This window comes from Sorex fumeus, unplaced genomic scaffold (genome assembly GCF_029834395.1).
Source record: "Sorex fumeus unplaced genomic scaffold, SorFum_2.1 ptg000018l, whole genome shotgun sequence".
NCBI lineage: Eukaryota > Metazoa > Chordata > Mammalia > Eulipotyphla > Soricidae > Sorex > Sorex fumeus.
Genome location: NW_026606075.1, coordinates 25,098,932 through 25,120,551, shown reverse-complemented (window position 1 = coordinate 25,120,551; position 21,620 = coordinate 25,098,932). Strand labels below are relative to the sequence as shown.

At 41.2% G+C, this 21,620-nt stretch overlaps 2 protein-coding genes across 2 annotated transcripts in view; one reads left to right on the top strand and one right to left on the bottom strand.

The window, feature by feature from the left end:
• IQGAP2 (IQ motif containing GTPase activating protein 2) overlaps positions 1-21,620 on the top strand; it is a 302,579-nt gene that overhangs the window by 197,773 nt on the left and 83,186 nt on the right. Inside the window, exons 12-13 of the mRNA XM_056112425.1 lie at positions 316-440; positions 8,624-8,787. Coding sequence (XP_055968400.1) covers positions 316-440; positions 8,624-8,787 — 289 coding nt within the window. The remainder of the gene's footprint in view (positions 1-315; positions 441-8,623; positions 8,788-21,620) is intronic.
• Positions 11,602-19,873, bottom strand: F2RL2 (coagulation factor II thrombin receptor like 2). Its single transcript, XM_056112426.1, has 2 exons — positions 19,720-19,873; positions 11,602-14,706 (listed from the first exon to the last, which is right to left on the bottom strand). Exons 1-2 carry the CDS (start codon positions 19,781-19,783, stop codon positions 13,640-13,642), a joined length of 1,131 nt encoding a protein of 376 aa, XP_055968401.1. The 5' UTR covers positions 19,784-19,873; the 3' UTR covers positions 11,602-13,639.

Here is a 21,620-nt window from a genome sequence, read left to right as displayed (position 1 = left end):
GAGCAGTGAAGGATCAAGTAATACACAGGAGAAGAAAACTAGTCATAGAAAATTTCAAAAAAGTCACTTCAGAATTCAGAGCTTTCTAATTTTTTATTTTATTTAGGAGGTGCAGTTTTGGGGAACTTTTGCTAAACATAAGCAAAACCACTCTTATTAAATAAGCTTGTTATATATTGACAAAAAGCGGTTTTTCATCTGATTGTCTATCCGCCTGCCACCTACATTTAGCCTCCTTAATCGAATTTTAAGGTGCAAACATGAAAAAAGAAGGAATGTCCCTGATGAAAATCATGATTTTTTTTTCTTCCACAGTTATGCAAATTCATTGCTCTCTATTAAAATGGAAGCCTTATCCCAAGGACAAGATAATCTAAGTTGGAATGAAATTCAAAATTGTATTGATATGGTTAATATTCAAATTCAAGAAGAAAAGGACAGTAAGTATGGGACACTCTCTTTCCAGAGTTACATGGAAATATATGCTTTCTAGAAAACTTGGTTTTCTCTTAAGATTTTAAAGTTTTCTTTATGGAACCTTAGCTGGGTAAACATTTGTATATAGATTTTGGACTTATCACTATTTTGATATTTTACAGTATCACAATGTTGTTAATATTACAAAGCTAATACAGGTGGCAGAGGATAAAACAAAAATAGAAGCTTTGGGCCAGAAAGATAGTAGAGGGGTTTAAGGCACTTTGTTAGTAGCCATTCCGGATTGATCACCAGTTCCCCATATGGTACCCCAAGCACTGCCAGGAGTGATCCCTGAGCACAGAACCAAGGGTGATTCCTGAGTAGAGTCAGGTATAGCCCAAACCACCGCCCTTTATCCCCCAAAGCCCTAATATCTTCCTATGACTTTCCCTCATAACTTCAGAGATGACTGCACTAGGTAATTCAGATTTTTCAGCACTCAGCTTTATTTTGGCCATTTTCCTGAAATATGGCATTTGTTCCTGCCCTTGGAAGAAATTAAAGCACAGAGCAATTGTTGCTTGACACAAATGGTGAATTGCAGAGCGTTTAGAAGTTATGAGTTGCCAGAGCCAGTGCTGTAGTACAGTGGGTGGGGTGCTTGCCCTGCACATGGCTGACCCAGGTTCGATTCCCAGCATCCCATCCCTGATCTGTCAGGAGTGATCCCTGAGTACAGAGCCAGGAACAAGCCCTCAGTACTGCTGGATGTAGCCTCAAACCAAAATTAAAAAAAAAAAAAAAAAAAAGAAAAAGTCCAGAAAGAAGTCAGGAGATGCCAGCTTGAAAGTGGATAGTCCCAAGAAGATAGGCCCTGAGAAATGTTTGGACTGAGCAAAACCAAGCCGTCTTGTCCCATCTTTATGATCTAATTTTTGTGCAGTTCTCCCTGACATTCCCTACTGTCCAGATCTGCTATGGTGACTTCTGTTTATGTGCTGTTTATATAAGCCCAGGCACCTTACGTGTTGCAGGGGGTTGGACCCGGGTCAGCCTCATTTAAGGCAAGCGCCTTATCTGCTGTACTCTCTCTCCAACCCTGAAAATTACATTTGTATGTAATTACATTTGTTCTCAGCACCCAGCAATTATCAGTTTACCCTTATTCTTGACATCAATTGGGGGGTGAGTCATTTTTGTCAGTGACAAACAGACCCTTTGCTTTTAACAGGGAGAGAGGAGGGAAGACATTTGTTTTGTGTTTTTTTTTTTTGGATGGATGGTGGGGCACACCCAGCATACTCCTGGCCCTGTGCTCAGGGATCACTTCTGGCAGGCTCAGGGGACCTTACGTGTTTCCGGGGATCGAACCAGGGTCAGCCTCATGTAAGGCAAGCACCTTATCTGCTGTACTATCTCTCCTACCCTGAAAATTACATTTGTCTAAATTAAAAAGAGGGTGGTCTTTAAATACATAAAGCAAGAAATGAGACAATACCCACTGAAAAAACCTGAAATGTGCTATTTAATAGAACTGGAATGCAAGGATGTGAATGAAGGGGAATGTGGTGCAGGGTGGGGGGAGGCGGGGGCCATGGTGGAGGTTCTGGCAGAGCAGCACTGCAAGTAATGAACAAAAATGATACCAATGTCAAATAGAGAAAGAAATTTAATTTTAAAAATAAGGTAAATGCAAGGACAAAAAAATAAGAACAAGCGAGAGAGAGAAAAAAAGAGAGAGAATGGTCTTTTGTAAGTGAATTTTATTGTTAAGCAAAGCCTTTTTTTGGTGGCCATGCTTTTATCTAACTCTTAGTAAAACTGGTTATAGGTCACTACTGACCATGAGGTTATCACACAGCCTTCATCGCATTTCCTCACATCTTTGAAGCACCTTTGCATCAAGAGCAGTTCTTTCAGAGGCTTGAGTTTGCTTTCTAGAATTTAGGAGCTTGATTCAGAATATTTCATTTCCTTGTTCTGTTGATTCACCAAAGTCCTGCATATCAATTGCAGTGGAGAATGCATATTAATGCATATTAATGCAGTGGAGAATGAGTTTCCTCAGACTCCGGATGCTAAGTTGATTTCTTTCTGGAAAGTTCACTTTTTGCAGGAAAGCCACAGAGGAGTATTGTTTGTAGCCTAGAGATGGAGGTTTTCTTCTTTTGAATTTGGCAAGCACTGTTCTTTGTAAATTCTGTTTACAAAGAAGTTGTAAAGTTTTTGAAGTTTTAAATCATATATATTTCTTGAAGTTTTATATCATATATTTAGCAAATTAAAGAGCTAAACTTGTTAAACACACCTTTGTGGATAAATTGCATAATATAGTAAAGAAATATTCTGAAGTAGCCACGAATTGTTCCTGAATATCTTGAAAATGCATCAATCCCCACTCAGCCTGGCCGCACACTTCAGACCTAACCTTAGGTCTAAATAGTGATGTGGATAAGGTATGCTGTGAGTGGCTGATGATCAGCGTTGTAGGGAATGCAGTGGAGAATACATTTCCTCAGATGCTAAGTTGATTTCTTTTCTGGAAAGTTCACTTTTTGCAGAAAAGCCACAGAGGAATATTGTTTGTAGCCTAGAGATGGAGGTTTTCTTCTTTCAAATTTGGCAAGCACTGTTCTTTGTACATTCCGTCCCCTGCTTCTCATGCACACAGCCTCTAAAAGCATAGTTCCCTCTCACTGAACTGAAATGCTGCAGTCTCCAGGATTTACAAAGTGAAGGAAGTCACATCTGGTCTGAAGCTCCGCAGTACTTGCTCAAATGGGATTTCCCCTCTACTATAAACAGGAAGTGATAGAGATGTGTCCAGGGGGGCCTTTGGGTATGGCTGCCAGCTCCTGTGAGGTCATTTACTATGACCTCAGCAGCTGTGTTCTTAGTCACGTGCCAAACAAAAATTTAGGCAGGTGATTTCAATCAAGTCAGCTGGAATGCACTCAGTCCCAGGTGATCAGTCCTTAGAGACAGACATTCTCTTTCTCAGATGTGCTACTCTTGAGAGCATCTTAGAGTGGGGTGTTTATTTAGAACAATCTTCCCCAGAAGGTGTCCTCAAAAATGACACAGAGTATTCTGTGCTCACCAGTTTATAACTGCTACAGGGTAAAATGATTTATCTTGTATGAGAATTAATATTTTACCTTTCCTGATGTTTTGCAGTACTGTAATTTGCATATTAGACAAGTACTTCTGTTTTCTCCTCAAACATTGAAGTCTTACTATCTTGTATGATATGTAGGCATTTTAGAGTATTCCATTTATCCTGCTGATAAATATTTCATTCTTAGAAAGATGGTATTTATGGGATCATCTACTCAAGAACCATTTAGCACAAGCACAGCGGTAGGGCGTTTGCCTTGCACGCAGCCAACATGGCCGACCCGAGTTCAATTCCTCTGCCCCTCTCGGAGAGCTTGGCAAGCTACTGAGAGTATCTTGCCCGCACGGCAGAGCCTGGCAAGCTACCCGTGATGTATTCGTATGCCAAACACAGTAAACAAAGTCTCCAATGGAGACATTACTGGGCCCGCTCGAGCAAATCGATGAACAACGGGAGGACAGTGACAGTGATTCTACCTTAATTTGAAGGTTGAGATAGAAATAAAAATTAGAACTACTTACATTATTATTAAAAATTAGAAGTACTTCCATTATATCATTACGCGTCACATTTGTAAAGTGACTTGTGATTGCTCTTATGAAAAGTGGCCAACAAAAGGAGAACTAAGAATTTGGCCTTAAGAATGTTTGTTTTCTAAGCTTACTGCCTATAAATGTCAATTTCTTTAGATTGCATAGCTTGTCTTTTGTATTTGTTAGTTCTGGATCTTATTGTCTGTATATTCTAAGCTCTGTACTGTGGTAGATATGGTAGAACGTTAATTGGTTTCTTATTCGTCCTTCAATACATCTAAGGAATCTGTATACAGATGTCATTCTGGGCCAGAGAGGACTCAATGGTCTGAGAGCATGCTTTGCATGTAGGAGACCAGGAACTGACCTGCATGGTTCCACCAAACAATATCAGAAATGGCTCCTGAGCATGGAGCCATGAGTAGCTCATGTGCCCCACCAACAAAAGAAAGTTACCTATGAGTCTACCTGCAGTGTCCATGCCAATTAGTTGGTATATGCCCAACTAAATAAGCCTCTAAACTTTTTCATTTAAGCTAGCCACCTTTAAAGGATTCTGTAGGGGGTGGAGAGATAATACTGGAGGGAAGGTACTTGCTTTGCATGTGGCTGACCCTCATTCAATCCCTGATACCACATATGTTTTCCCAAGCAATGCCAGGAATCACTCCTGAGCACAGAGCCACAAATATACCCTGTGCACTGCAGGATGTAGCCCCAACTCCTTCCACCCCCTAAAGTGGTTCAGTAATTATTGTGGCTTATTGCACAGCCCAAATACAGAAGATATTTGTCAACATGGGAGATTCCATTAAACTGTACTAAAGTTCATTAGCCTAGAAACTGATTCTATTCACCCTGTGGGAATGGCTAGACTTCTAACTGGCTGTTTTGGTACTTGTGCAGAGTGTGAAGTGGAGTAATCTGAAGAATAGAATGTGTATATAAACCTTTTTTGCACTGCAGTGTTTTTTTTTTTATCTCTGCATTAAGTTCTGCTAGCTCTTGGTGCTGTCTGTTCCACCCTCCACCATCTTGGGTTCCATCTGAGGTGGGTGGCACTAGCAGTTAGCATCTCTGCCCTTGCCACTCTTTTTTGGTTTTTTTGGGTCACACCCAGCGATGCTCAGGGATTACTCCAGACTCTGCACTCGGGAATTACTCCTGGTGGTACTCAGGATATGGGATGCCGCAGATCGATCCTGGGTCAGCCTCATGCAAGGCAAATGTCCTGCCCTCTATGCCATCACTCTGGCCCTGCCTTTACCACTCTTATGTAAAGTTATCTCCATTTGGGAAACATGACAACAAAACTCACCCTTTTATTCTACTTTCATGTATTTCAGAAGAGGTGTAACCATCCCCACACCACTTACCAGAACCTGGGTCATTTTTATCACCCCAAAAGGAACCTTTATACTAAATGTCAGTCTCTCCTTTTTTTCCTTCTCTTTCTATCTGTCTGTTCACATCCCACTATGGATATTTCATATAAGTAGGATCATGTATGTGATCTTTGTGACTAGCTGCTTTCACATAGCATAGCGTATTCAAGGTCCATATTACCTTGACTAAAAGAATTCATTTCTTTTGTAGTCAGATATTATTCTGTCTATACATTCTCCACTCTTCAGTTAGTTAATATTTAAATTGTTTTTATTTTTCATTTGTTCTAAGATAGTCAGCAGACATTCATACATAGTTTCCATGTAAAAATACAGTTTCAGTTTTCTTGAGTAAATGAACATGTGGAATTGCTGAATCATAAGTTAATTTTACCCTTCAATATTTTAAGAAGTTGCCTCAACCCAGGAGACTGCCCCATTTCTTTTCCCACCAGTAATGAATTCCTGTTTAACTTTATCTTCACAACACTCATTACTGTTTATTTTTTTTACTATGGTAAGTCTAGTGTTAAGTATTAGTTCATAGTAACTTTTATATCTATTTTCCCACTAATGATTGAGCATCTTTTTGTGTCATTATTATTTATATCTCTTCTTTAAAAATATGACTTTTTACGTTTTTTATCAATTGCCAATTGATTTTTATTAATTGTGTATTTTGTTTTTGGACCACACATGGGATGCTACTCCTGGCTCTGGGCTCAAAAGTTCCTCCTGGTGGTGCTTAGTAGGTACCATATGAAGTGCTGTGGAGATTGAATCCGAGTTAGTCACATGCAAGGCAAATGTTTTGACCCCTGCTATCTCTCCAGCCCTGGATTTTCCTTATTGTTGAGTTGTAAAATTTCTTATGTATTTGTTTCACTTATGTGCAAATCCTTTACCACTTGCCTATTTGCATCTCTTCAATATTACTTTGTCCCCTTTGTCTTGGTTGCATGTATGTGCATACAGATATATATATGTATGTATATATATATATATAATGCATGCATATGACTTTGAATATATTTACTCCAACTCAGTAAGTTGTTTTTATTTTCTTTGAGTTCTTTTGAGCACAAAATTTTTAATTTTCACAACATTCCATGATTTTTTTTATGTAGGAGTATTGCTATTTATTCAGCCATTTATTAGGCTGATTGAATTGTGCATGAACTCCGCCTTACTTTTTTTTTCAGTTTTTATAACTTTATTTATTGAATCACCGTGAGAACAGTTACAAAGCTTTCGGGTTAAAGTCTTGGTCATACAATGAAACACCCCTCCCTTCACCAGTGCCCATTTTCCACCAACAAAAACCCCAGTATATCCCCCATCCTTCCCCCTCCCCAGATGATTTCCACATTACTCTCTCTCTACTTTGATTACATTCAATATTTTGACACCTTACCCACCGTTATTATTTGGAATTTTACCCCAACACTCATCTGCCGAAAAGGCAACAGTAGACAATTTATTTTCTATTGCTTGTTATGAATGACACATGATGTCATGTGACTGCAGTAGTGGCCTCACAATTTTGGAATTCTGAAATTTTAACAATTAAATCTGGAGGGATTTCTGCCAAAAGCCACTGGGTTTTGAGATTTGTTTCTGAGTCTCTGGGATCATGGCCATTAAGCAGCTTGATCAGGAGTCAGAGAGGCCATTCGTGGGCGGCAACTCAGGGTCTTGTTGGGGTGGGGAGGAAAGGACCGGCTCCACCCCATCCCGTGAGGCCCCACGTGTCTCATCACTGCGGGCCCAAACCCCACTGTCCAATGGTCTCTGGAGGATGGCCACCACTGAGCCGTCAAGGGGGAGCAGGCGGAGGGACAGCACCCTTTCCCCCTGGAGTGGCCCAGCAATAGTAACCTACTGTGGGGTCCAGACGCATTTCTGCCAAAAGCTGCTAGGTTTTGAGATTTGTTTCTGAGTCTCTGGGATCATGGCCGCTAAGCAATTCAATCAGAAACCAGAGAGCCTTGCCTCCAATTATATAGCAGAGCAGGGGGTGGTTTGTGGGTGTGTCTCCCACATACCTAACTTTTGGTTGTTCACTTTCTTGGTAAACTTTACCTGAAGTTTTTGGGATCTGGCCAAAGACATAGCAGCAATTGTGGGGTATCTGGAAGTCTGGAGACACTATCAGGCTGCTGATGCACTCGCCTCACAGGTACAGATTGACCTGCTGGCGGCACTGTACCCCCAATACCCCATTAGTTTTTAAAAAAATATTTTTGGTATTGTAGCTAAATAATATTGCCTGTAATAAAGGTTTACACTTATGTAACCTAAGAATTTTATAGTTTTAAGCTTTTTTGTTTAGATATGTAATTCATTTTGAGGGGTTTTTTTCTGTGTGTGTCATATAGGAAGTTCAATAACTTTATTTTCTAGTTGGGTTGACATTCCTGTCAAAAAACAGTTGACTGTAAATATAAGGTTTCTGAACTCAAGATATTATTCTATTAAAAAGATATTATTCTATTAAAAAGATATTGTTCTATTAACCTATATGTTTATCTTTATACTAATAGTATATAGTATTGATTTTCACATTGTAATTTGCTTTGAAATTGGAGCATGTCCTCTTTGTTCTTTCTTTTTAAACACTGCATTGGTTGTTCCTAGTCAGTTTCCATATAAACATTAGAATCAGTTTCTTAATTCCTGCTATGAAAAACGAATGTTGACTCTATAGTTCTACTTGAGGAATGTTTCCATTTTAATTCTAATTCATGAGCATTGAATGAGTATTGAATGTTTCTTTGATTTACTTTGAGTCATCTTTAATTGTTTGCAAAAGTGTTTACTATTTTTCAATTCGCATGTCTTATGTTTCTTTTGTTAAATTTATTCCTGGGTGTTTAAAATTCTTTTGGTAATTGTAATAATTTATAATTGGAATCTTTTCTAAGTGGAATTTTCCCCCTTAATTTGTGGAATTGTGTTTAAGTATTCAGAAATGGAGTTGATTTTTATACAGAGAAATTGTATCCTGCAACTCAGACTATTTTTGTTAGCTTTCACAGTGCTTTATAGATTTTCCACTTCCCCCACCATGCATGCACACATATACACTCTTTGTTCAATCTTTATATTTCTAGATAGTGTATAATGTGTTATGACTTAAGTGGAACACTTATTTATTTATTTTCTAGGGTTTGTAGTTGTAGAGTTGATCAATGAAGCTATTGATGAAGGAAATGCTTTGAAGACTTTAGATACTTTGATGTTACCTGATGCTAAGATTCAGGGTGTGGACCCAGACTTTGCCCAGCACTACCAGGATGTTCTGTACAATGCCAAGTCTCAGAAACAGTTGGTAAGTTTTAGTAGATTGGTTTCTCTTAAATGCACACATAAGGTAAAGGACTTGCATGTTTCTAAACACTCATGAGCTCGTCCCAGATATGTAAGTCAGAATGAAGATAAGAGGGCTGATAGGTGCCTGGTGCCTGACAGTAGGGGAAAGGCACCTTCAGGACTGCCATTTCCATTCTTACACTAAAAACTCAGGTAGGGGTGTGTGTGTGTGTGTGTGTGTGTGTGTGTGTGTGTGTGTGTGTTGTGTATTGGGGGGTAGTATTTGTTTTGAATCCAGGTCATTGTGTATTTACTAAGCATATACTATTGCATGATACAAGCTTCAGGAAAATGGGATGTAAGGAACATCTAACATTAGATTGTTCTCTGCATTTTTCTTTGAAACCCTCAGAACTGTATTGAAGCAATGGGCTTTCTCCTATCAACTAAATTACCTTATAAATAAGCATGTGGAAAATTAGCAAAAGGTGGTGTGCACAGAAATATTTAGAGAATGCAGGGAGTGATGTGGGCTAGAATCCCAAGAGAGTTTCCCGCTGAGACGGAATTGCACCCAAAGGGCAAGGGAAAAAGGTGGGTGGGTGGGGGTGAAGCAGAGTGCCACTGCAGGTAATGCAGTGCTAGGTGGATACCAGCCTGGTTCATCCCGGGCATGGGAGGAAACTGAGTTAGCATGAATCTCTGCAAAGAGAAGAGGGTTTACTTGGTTGCAGGGCTTCCCCTCAGAGGAGCACCCCTCCACACCTCCGCCTGCTCCTGCCTGCCCATACTCTCTGGAATAGCACTTCCTGTATCACCAAACAACTAATTTCAATGCAAGTCATTAGAAATATTTTGGCAAACTCTAGTCTCCAAGTAGAAGAGTGTTGCTTCTGGGAAAGAGAGTTGAGAACTAAGAAAGGTGAAAAAAGATACTTTAGCTATCATTCCATGATGCCACATATTACCTGTTTATAAAATATAACTTCAATAAAGTGAGAAAAAGTTATACATAAACCCCATCTTAAAATATGACTCCTGACAAATGGCCAATCTCATGAGAAGTCAAGGAACCCTCATCTGTAAGGGTCCATGTGTGCTGTGGGCTTTGTAGGCTGGTGGCAGTGTTGAGTTACTCTCCAGGCTTCAGAAAACATTCCACAGAGTTTCCCGTCGGAGTCTGACAGTTAGCTGAAGGCTGAGGAACATCACTCATGGGAATGAGCTGGAGGTTCCCTCTGAGCAGCAGCGTAGTGAATGGGGATTACTCACAGTCAAACTCGAGTCCCTGCATCACTGGGGCCACAGTGTGCACTCAGGGAGGGGGACTCGGCATCCTCCTGCTGTCCCCACTAATATAGCTGTGTCTGTGGCACATAGCACACGTAGGAGTCCTGAAAGATAACATTTGCTTTGGAGACAGAAGAGCTCTATTCTGACCTTGACTTTGCCCCAAATCTGCGAGGGCTTCTAGTTTTACTCAACTGGAATTCTCTGTACTGTGGTTTTCCCATGACTAAATTTAGGGTGGTAGAGCCTATCATGGAGGTGTGGATTCAATAATAGTGTGTATAATAAATGTGATGTTGATGTCATTTTATCTGATTACATTGTATGATCACGTACAGCACTTGGTAGGGAGACTTGTCACTCAAAGAAATTGCTTAAGGATTTATGGGAGCTGGAGCAATAGTACAGTGGGTAGGGTGCTTACTTTGCATGCAGCAGACCTGAATTTGATCTGGGTCTTCTCATATGGTCCGCTAAACTCCTACAGGGGTGATACTTGAGTGCAGAGCCATGAGGAAGCCCTGAGCACTGCTAGGCGTTGCCCCAAAACAACAACAAAAAAAGTTATTATGACTACCTCAGGTAGCCTCCAAGGGAAGAGATACATGGAATTGGGTCCTCCACTCACAAACCAAAGAAGACAGGCTGTATAGTTCTCCACCCAGAGCGAGATGGGGACTTGTCCCAGGACACAAAGATCTTTCACAGACAGGTGGAGGAGGTGCACACAGTATTTCAATCTGAGGGCCTGAGCTCTTCCTGCTATGTTGGCTTGCACCAAATTAATTAGAGTCATTAAGGATATCAAATAAGAGCTTGACTTATATATGTTCCAGCTTAAACATCAAACTCCTGTCAGCCTATTAAACAGATGGAGCTGCCACTAGCTAACAGATTCAATACACAAATCCAAGCAATGTGTATTCAGTCATTAAACTATTTTAGAACATGGTTTACATTCGTTTTTGTTCATTTTGAAATGTTCTTTTTTTCCAGCTTGTTTTCTTTCCCTGGGAAAAGATTCTGATTCTGTTGTTTATTTGGTGGGGTTTCTGTGTTTATTTTTGTAACCTTAGTTGAGTTAAATCCCTAGATTTTTCCAGTTGTCTTTTGATTAGTTCCGTATCTTGCCTTCCCCACATCTAGTCATGGGAACTAATAGGGAGAATGACCTCACTGGGCTCGTCAGTATAAAATAAAGCTTGTGTCCAAAAATATGACTGGTAAAGGTCACAGCAGCTAACATCTCCAAGAATGAGTGCTCAGTTTCATCAAAGATCGGATTCAGTGTTCTATGTTGTTGAAGACTCTTATTTGGTTGTTTTTGGGACCACACCCAGCAGTGCTCAGGACTCACTTCTGTCTCTGTGCTAGGGGATAACTCCTGGTAGGCGCAGAGGAACCATATGAGTTTCTTCTGCATCCAAGGCAGGCACTGTCTTATCTCTCCAGCCCTTTTCCTCCCCATTATTTTTAACCTATCGATGAAATGAGGAACTGAAGAGTTCAAAAATATCCATTTAAATTGTATTTTATTGTTTTGATGGTCCACAGAGTATAGAGGCAATGTATATTCTTACATATCTGCAAATTTAGCTTAGCAATCCTTCAAGCCCTTAACCCACTCATCTAACTTTCTAAAATAAGGGAAATCATTACTTACTGGAATATACCGGATATTTGTAGCAAATATTATTTCACAACAAAAGTGTCTATAAGAAGTAAAGAACAGAGGCATTATTTAAGAATATATAAAGACATTATGAATATATTCTTAGTTTAGCTCCCCCCCGCCCCCCGCCACATACATGCACACACTTTCCCAGCAAAAAAAATGATGTTATTCCATGCAGTACAGAGTAGTTTTCTTTTTCAACATGAATTTAATGGACTTTTATGGTGTCTCAATACTTTGGGGGGCTGGAGCGATAGCACAGCGGTAGGGCGTTTGCCTTGCACGCGGCCAACATGGCCGACCCGAGTTCAATTCCTCTGCCCCTCTCTGAGAGCCCAGCAAGCTACCGAGAGTATCTCGCCCGCGCGGCAGAGCCTGGCAAGCTCCCCATGACATAATCGATATGCCAAACACAGTAACAACAAAGTCTCCAATGGAGACATTACTGGGCCCGCTCGAGCAAATCGATGAACAACGGGAGGACAGTGACAGTGACAATACTTTGGGATTTTATTCTTTCATTCAGCCACATAATGTACAAGCTCGGAGCTGGCCCTTACAGATTGACTCTGGGAGAACGTAGGCCTGGGGATTGCTCTGATGCATTCAAAGAAGATAATGAGTCTCTTCCCTGCAAATAAGTGTTCATGGTATCAATGTGTGTCTGTATGTGAGCTGTATATATAGTATTATAATAAAATACAAGCAAGTAAGCCAGGAATGTGACTCGGGTAGTAGAGCATAAACCTAACCTGCATGAGGGCTGGCTTTGTTCTTGGCCTCTGCGTGGTCCTTTCCTGGGCACCACCAGGTATAGCATTAAAATATATATATATGTATATGTGCATATATATGTACACATATATATTTAACAGTGCTTTTAAAATAAGATGAGAAAAAAAGAACTTTTTGCTTGAGAATTAGAGAAGCTGGGTTCTTAAGAGAGTTTGAAAAATGGAAAGAATGTGGACGAACATTAGAAATAGCTGTGCAGTCAGGGGCAGGGCCTAAGAGAAGAGAAATCAAGATCACAGAAGCAAGAAGTGTGGGTAGTGCCTCCATTACAGTCAAGTTTATTGGAAAATTGTGTTTAAAAGTGCCCCAAATGCCAGGCCAGTGCTCGGTCATTGTTTTCAGACACGGTGGGAAGCAGAGAGTCTCCGAGCTGGGGGTTGTGAGTGCTGCACTCACACTGTCTCCTGAAGCTTGATCTAGCTAGAGCCCATAATCAGGAGGTTCACCAGACATTGAAGAAAACTGTGAGTGCTACAGGTAGAGCAGGATGCTGGGCCCCAGTGAGAGGCAGGGAAGATGCCACCAGCAGCAGAGTTGAGAGGCAGAAGAATACAAGATACCAGATATGAATAACTTTGTAGCTTCTCATGATGCCCCCTTGCTCTTGGTCCATTATTCTTCCAACTTATCTGGAGCAGAAATCTCATAGAAGGAAGATGGAGAATTAAAGAATTTGAAGTACCAGCCAGGCCTATAGGAAAGCATACCCTGGCATAAAGAGACTGGTGGCACCTATTCACCTGACATTCTTACAATACTTTTGTTTGTTTTGTGTGGCCAAGGTGGTGCCACACCCAGTGGTGTTCTGGGAACTATTCCCAGCTCTGTGCTGGAAGGAGATTGAACTGGGGTCTTGTTGCAGATAAGGAAGGAAAAAGCCTTAACCCCCATACTATCTCTCCAGCCCATGGTTTGGGAATTTTTCCCATGATGTTGGCACTGCATGTTAATTAAACTACATTTAAGTGTCAGCTGCTGGTATTATACAACAGCTTCAACACGTTACAAGTGTATTTCATAGGAACTCAAAAGTAGAGCTAGAGAATGAAAATTCCCACACTGTGTATGTGAACCCAAGAATATACTTTCTCACTAGAGCTTTCCATGTTCCCTATGATGATTTCACCATTGTAAGGTAAGAAGTGGGGTGATCTGTAGCTTTTGACATGACAAAATAAAAGAAAGGATCTAGGCAACTGTTTAGGCTGCCCAGGCATAAGGCTATAAGATAGATGAAGTACAGGCCATCAGTAGTATTGTAGTAGTAATTAGCATGGTGAATAATGAGTATGATGTTGCTTGGAGTGAAGCAAATGGTAAAAATCACAAGAATAAGAAGACTCGCCTTCACATACCGCAGCCATCTCTGATCATAGGTATTAAGCTTCCTGATGATGGCAGCGTAGCAGTAGATAATTACCACAAATGGGATTAAGAAGCCAAAGAATGCCAAAGAGATGAAGTAGTAGAGTTGGAAGGGAGATGAGGATTCACATGGGTTGTGGACATCATGGCAAGTGGTGATACCCAGCTGGTCCAGATAATACTGCTGCTTCAAGATGAAAAATGGCAGCATGTATAAGAAAACCGTTGCCCACACTAGTCCACATGCAAGCGAGGCATAAGTACGCTTCGGCAGTACTCGGTAAGTGAAAGGATGGACAATGGCGAGGTAGCGGTTGATGCTGATGCAGGCAAGGAGCAGAATGGAGCAGTACATGTTGCCATAGAAGATGACAGTGGTGACCCGGCACATGGTCTCTCCAAAAACCCAGTTGTTCCCATTGAGATGGTATGCAATCCTGAAGGGCAGCGTGACACAGAAGAGAAAGTCTGCTGTGGCCAAGTTGGTGTAGAAAATGGTCATGCGGATGGATCTGTTTCTGAAGAGCATCCACAGGGTCACTGCATTGGCTGGCACACCCACAGCAAATGCCAGGATGTAGATGGCGGGTATCAGTCTGGTACTTAAGGAGCTTCTCAGGTACCCCAGTGTAGCATTATTCACATGGAGATTTGAGACTCTTTCTTCAGGACACTGGAATTTTACAGAAGTTGTAGTTTCCATCTCTTCTATGTCAAAAATGGGGATCTCATCAATGGAATTTGCGGGAAGTCCACGGAAGGATTTGATGAGTAAGGTTGGCTTGGCTGGGCTCTCGCCTTCATTTTCCATGCCTATAAATTGAAGAGAAGTGTTGATAAATGATTTGTTTTTGAACCATATCTGTGCGTAAGAAGTCATTAAACCAGAGTGTCATGAGGCATAATCACTGTGTTTGTGGAATTTAGTCATTTTTATATTGGGAAATTCTTATGTTTCCAGGCATTCATGTGGTCTCCATAATCTTTCCCAGCACCCTCCTGGCCCAGATAGGAGCAAAACCCAAATGTTGCCTCCTACCACAGAAGGAGTGTTTGCACATCCAGTTATTACATCCAATCCAATGTCATATTGAATATAAACTGTATAAGCATTCAGAAAAATGTTAACCAACTTGGTTGTGTGATTGAGATACCAAAGAAAAGATGAAAGTGAGCAAAGACGAACACCACTGTGTTCAAAGAGATGGAATATGACAGATGGGGAAGATGCTCATAGGTGATGAATGGGCAAGGGTTGCTCTGGAATAAGAGAATACCAAATAAGTTGATTCAACAGTGTTTACTGTAAATTTACGTGTCAGTAGTATAGTCCCATTTGTTTATTTTTGTTATCTTTGCAGAGAAATCAAATAATTGAAAACACCTATCCAGGAAAGATCCACATCCTGGAGAGCTCTGCCTTTATTGTCCTTGATGTATTTTCCTCCTTGTTTGTTTTGAAGGCAATGCCAGGCAGTGTGCAGGGCTTACTTTTGTCTCTTAACTTAGGGTTCACTCCTGGAAACACTCAAGGAAAATATGTGGTGCCAGGAATCAAACCTGGGTTGGTTGCATGCAAGACATGTCTTAATCACTGTACTATCTTGAGGTCTTAATTGACTTTATATTAAATAAAGTGTAAGATATGTATCCAATTTCATTGTATTGCATTTTATACCAGTGGCATAAAGTTTTTTATTTTAAATGATTTCCATTATGTGTTCTACTCTCAGACAAATAGAGAAGATACATAAAAGTGCATTGTCTTATGCAGTTGTGGTGCCTCTGAGAAAAATCGAAAAATGGGTTATGGTGTAATGTCTGCGAAACCTCTAAACTGTCCTAAGAAATTGTGTGCTCATTTAGAGGTGCTATGGTGGCACACAATAAAATCTGGGAGTTTGTCTTTCTTCTCTTCAAGAACCCTATGTGTGCAGCAACTGGCATTAAGCCTCATACTTGTTTTGGGTCTTCTAAACCACTAGTCCATCTTCCAGACCTTTTCTCTGGGCAGAGCTGCCAGGATCGTTTCCACATATGTGAGCAACACCAGGGCTTGAATTTGTGACCTTGCCCTTGCCAGTCTTCTTAAGCCATTGACCCATCTTTCTGGCTTCCAGATACAAAATTTTGAATAGAGAATTGACCACTGGTGGTAAACAGAATAATTTGCCTTCCAAGGATTCCACATGCTAAAGCCTAGAACCTGTGAATACATGATCTCACAGGGCAAAGGGGACTTTGCAGATGGGAACAGGGATCCTGAGATGAGAGAGCATCATAGATTGGCCAGCTAGGGAGTTTGTCAATGTAAAAATCCTCAGGAGAGATAGGGATGAGGGACAGAGGCAGAGCGATGTTTGGAAATGCCACGCTGCTGACTTGGAAGATGAAAGAAGGAACCAAGAAGCAAGAAATGCAAGCAAATTGTGAAAACCAGAAGGCAAGAGAACATATTCTCCCCCTCAAAGCTTCCTGAATGAAGGAAGCCCTCCCTGTCAACCCTGGACTTCAGGACTTGCGCCCTCCACAAATAGAGCATCTCCGTGTTATTTTATGTCACCATATTTGCTGTGACTGATTACAGCAACAGAAAAAGAAACTTAACGGAATCAAGATTTGACACTGAAGATGAATTTGGGAGCCATGGAGATACCAGACTGATAAGATGGTGCAATCCTCCATCTCCCAAGAGTGAATTCTGGCGAAGGATGACAGAGGGAAGAGGAAGAGGAACAAGAGATGCGCTCGTGGACCATGTAGAGAAGGCTCGTCCAACTTGCCTCTGCTTGACAAGAGAAGCATCTGGAAGTTGTAGTCCAGATGACTTGGAGGAGAGTGGGACAAGGAGCAAAGGGGCAGCTGGGGGACACCAAGATTAGTTTGACTGTTACTAAATATACAACTGGTGGGTTGCTAACATGTAAAACATCCCATGACAGGTTAGAAACTTTAGGTATTGAGTTCAAAATTCCAGAAGCCTAAATGGAATGGTGTTGATATACATTTTATCCAGATATTCTTTTTCAGCGTTAGAAGTCATAGTTTAGTAGGAGTGGTTGAATGAGGGGAGAGAGGGGAGAAGAAAGAATCTAAAGGCAGAACTTTAGGGGAACATTCCAGATTTTAAGTGAGAGAAGAAAAATCAAGATAAATTTGGCATGATCATTTAAGACATAAAAAGGAAAATAGCAGTGCAATCACTATTTGTTATGACGAGTGGGCTTTCTTGAACAAGGTGACCCTTAAAACACATGTTTCTCATTAATTTCTTTCAGGAACTGAGCTTGAATATGAGTCAAAAGTAGATTTCAGTTTCACATGTTACCTTATGGTGGTCATTTATGGTTGGACGGAAGCCATATCTGATGTGGTTTAAAATGCCACCAGTGATACTGGTGGAGGGAAGTGGACAATATGACTGAAACTAAGTCATGAATAATTTTGTAAATTACAGTGCCTCAGTAAAAAAATAAAAATAAAATGCCCCCCTCCCCATATTAATTCTCTGGGTTCACATGACCTCTGCATTCTTGCCTGTTGTGTACGTAAGGTTGAGTTTAGTAACCAGTTCTCATTCAAAGCCAGTTACTCATCCTGCCTTGGTGTTTAGCAGTTGGCCCATTGGTGAAATCGAAGCTTTGTACCCCCAAAATGACACAGACTCAGTTTAGCATGTAAGATTGAGCCAGACTGCCCAAACAAGAAGGGACAAGGAAGTGCTTGGAGGTTATTTAAGGAAAAGAAAAACAAAGAAAAAAATCTAGAATAACATTCCCCCTTGCTTGTTTTACAAGTGAAATTTGGAGGCACTGCTGTGTGACCCATTCAAGCGACAGAATTTCTTGATTCCCTTTACATGTAGGAAAAGTTCTTGTTACTGACATCACTGAAAAGTGGATCCGAAAAGATAGGCAGGAAGGCGGTGTCTCTGAACATGCTGTGTGAGATACTTTCTTTTGGAATCTGGAAAAAGTACTGGTGCAACTGAGGGTTAGTCCACTTTCATGAAACCCTGTGATTAAGCAAGAAGTTATGCCTAAACACACGTTACACTGGAACTTATGAAAGTTCTGGATCTGTTTTCCATGACAATTCTGGCGTGGGTTGTATTAGAATAAGTTTACAAATTGGTAGAGCCTGGTTTTCAGCACTCATGATTAAAGTTTACTTTTTTTTTTTTTTTTTTTTTTTTTTTTTACATTTAGCATGTTGTTTCCAAAATGTTTTTCAACCTGGGGACCAGACTTTTGGAAAGAGTCTGATCCAAAAGAAATAGACTCCGCCGCTAGATACGGCTCTTCCTTCACAGTTCTTCCCTGTCTCTGTCCAGGGGCTCAGGCTGTTCACCCCTCAACTCTGAATGTTCCCCATCTCACTTGCAGCAAACAAAGGTCTGGAAGGAACCACCACCGCAAATCTCTTTTCTTTTGCCATTCCACTACATTTTTGTTCATTCACACACAGAAAGCCCCTTCCTCCTCTTCTTCCTCCCAAACCCCCCACTGGTCACTCTCCACCGCTTCTCTTGGTTCCTCTAACCATCACCCTGGTGGTCCTAGCTAGCACTTTAGTTCAATGCAGATTCCTTTATAAAGACCGGATGGTTCAATACTGTTTCTCCCCCCCTTGCGTCCCCCATGCTCCAGTTCTGTTCGTAAAACCTGTGCAGAGACCTGTCCCAAGTGGGGTCCTCTGGAACTAAGCAGAAGGTGACCAACATAACTGTGCTCAGCAAAATTGGAGACAGAGCAAGAGCTTAATTTAAGATTTTTGGATTTAAGATTTTGGGGAGAGCCAAAATCTGAAACTGGAAAAAAGTCTCATACAAGGCTATGGAGAACTTCTTAGTGCTACTAAAAATTAAAAAATAAACAACAATAACAACAACAAATAAAAAGGTTATTTCATTCCCCTTGCCCCACTTCCCAGCACCACAGCACATATATACAAACACACCATGCATACGCACAGATACACCACACAGACCATACGCACATGACACACCACACATAGCCAGCACCAGAGGGGATGGCCTCCATTAAAAATATGAATACTTCTGGAACCTGGATGATAGTACATTGGGGAGGGTGTTTGCCTTGCGTGCTGCCGACTCAGGTTTGATCCCCAGCCAGTCAGTCCTCCAAGCATCGCTAGGAGTGATTCCTGAGTGCAGATCCAGGAGTAACCTCTAAGTATCGATAGGTTTGCCTCCCAAACAAACACACAAAATAGCAGTCAATAAATAAATATTTCCTTTGGGAAATGTTAATTTTTAGCAACACTTGGTTTTTAAAACAGACCTCTTGGCCTTTTGGGAGTCTTACCAAGAATTGTAGGTCTTATCAAGAAATATAAACATAGATTTTAAAAGCTGTCTTGAGGTTCTGGAGGGCATAAAGGTCAAGGCACTTGCCTTGTATGTGTCCCGTCCCAGAGAGAAACCGGCGACTAGCACAGAGCCAGGAGTAGCTCTCGGCTCTGCCAGTGGGACCCAAAATCCCCACAGAATGTAATAGGTCTTTAAAAATAAAATGTCTTTTTGTAGTGCTCCATTCATCCAGAGGGAATTGAAAAGCCTTCACCGTTGCCTCTAGAAACGTGACTACTGTAGCACTCCAGCCACTGACTCTGCCGTACATTTTAAGTATCAGTGGCCAACACTTAGCGTTCAAGAGGTTGAAAGAGAAGCGATAGCATTTCATTGCCTCGACTCCCCCTTTGAGTCACAAAGCACAGGGGTACACCGGGTAGGCATCTGAGGTTTGGCTGATTCTTATAACCCAAAGCAGCACCCTCCCCCAGCCCTGCCAGCCCAGAGCTTACCACTTTGAGCACACGTGCAGGGCAGAAGCAGTATCCCCACGGCTGCAAAGAGGAGTGCGTGCATCTTGACCTGCTCCCCACTTATCCACGGGTCCTAACCTCAGGAGCAGGGCTGCTGCTCCTTCCCATAGGTTAGCAGCAAAGAGCAGACCCAGCTGTGTCTGCACTCGTGTGCTGTCCTGTGTGTGCGGCAGGCAGGAAGCTTGCCCAGAACTCCTTCAGGGAAAGGGTGTGACTGCGTTTGTGTTCCAGTGAGTCAGGCTGGCCTCTGAGCATGCTGTATTATCCCCAGAGAAAGGCCTTTAACTCTTCCCCACCTTGAACCATCCACTCTGTGTTGAGGCCCCTTTCACACTCAGGGAGTTGAAGTGTCCTGAAGAAGCAAGATCCTATAAACCATCCAGAGATCTGAATCGAAAGCCGTACTTGAACAGCAGCTTATTTGGAAGCTGCTCCTTATCTCCTGTTTTGAAACGCTCCATTCCAGATTATCATTCCTGCCAAATAGTGGGGAGGTCAGAAATGATTGCTTCCTTTATCTTTTTCAGCCCTTTCCTTTCTTCTTGAACTCACTACACAATTATACATTAATGGAGGGAAATCAGCTTTCTTTAAGCAGGTTTTCATTGTCTGGTGCTCAGTTGCTTGGAAAATTCCCCATCAGTGTCACTTTGGTCTAAATCCGTCATCAGTACTTGGCCAGAACATGGTTTTTACAGTGTTCTGTTTTGGCATAGTTCTGTCAGAGCAGTCGATAACTATAGCCAGATAACTTGGACACCCCCAGACAACTGAGTCAACTAAAACCATCTTACTCCATTGAAAAGCACATGAAAGAGGCCTCCCTTTTCCCTGGGATGTTGGCAAGCTTTTTAAAACTTTTTTACTTATCATAAAATCTACACAAAATTTGTGTCTTAACCATTATTTTAAGTGCATAACTCAGTCATGTTAAGTATGATCACATTCTTATGCAACATGTAGACTGTTGTGACTAATTATATCCTGGGGGAGTATGATTTAATATGCAGTTTTAAAAAATAACTTGCATTATAACAGATTTTCCTATAATTAAGGAAACTGAAGGTTCAACTTTAAGCCCAACAGTCATTGCCTATAAAATGTAGCAGGAAACTGAAAATCTCAGTTGAGACGTAAAGGCTAAGGAATAAGCTGGGAAGGAATCACTGTGAGTGGACTTTCCACATGAAATTATTCATTCTTTGAGAAGTTTAAAAAAGAAAGCCATTATCTTTTCATTGCTGCTTTCACTTCCTTCTTCCTTTTTTAATTTATCTCTGACTGCTTAATCTTTTCTCCCCCTGCAATTCTGCCCTCTACCAGAAGCTTGTCCTTTGACTATTTCTATATGAGGTACCGACAGCTACTATTGCCCTAATTCATTCGAATTTTTTTTTGGGTCACACTTGGTGATGCTCAGGGGTTACTCCTGGCTCAATGCTCAGGAGACCACATGGGATACTGGGGATCAAACCCAAATCAGCCACATGTAAGGCTAACACCCACTATACTATCACTCCAGCCCAATTTGATTCTTTTTTTTCTTTTTGGGTCACACCCAGCAAAGCTCAGGGGTTACTCCTGGCTCTGCACTCAGGAATTATTCCTGGTGGTGCTCAGGGGACCATATGGGACGCTGGGAATTGAACCTGGGTCGGCCACGTGCAAGGCAAATGCTCTACCCGCTATGCTATCACTCCAGTCCCCCAATTTGATTATTTTTTTGATAAATCTTTTCTACTAATCTTTGAAGGCAATCACTATACTTTTTGTTTTCTTTGTCTAATTAATGTCAGGATTGTATTTCTCTCAAATTTGAAGTATCCTCTAGCACTCTAGGGCACCACAGTTACTGAGTGGGGGAGAATTTTTGGCTTTAT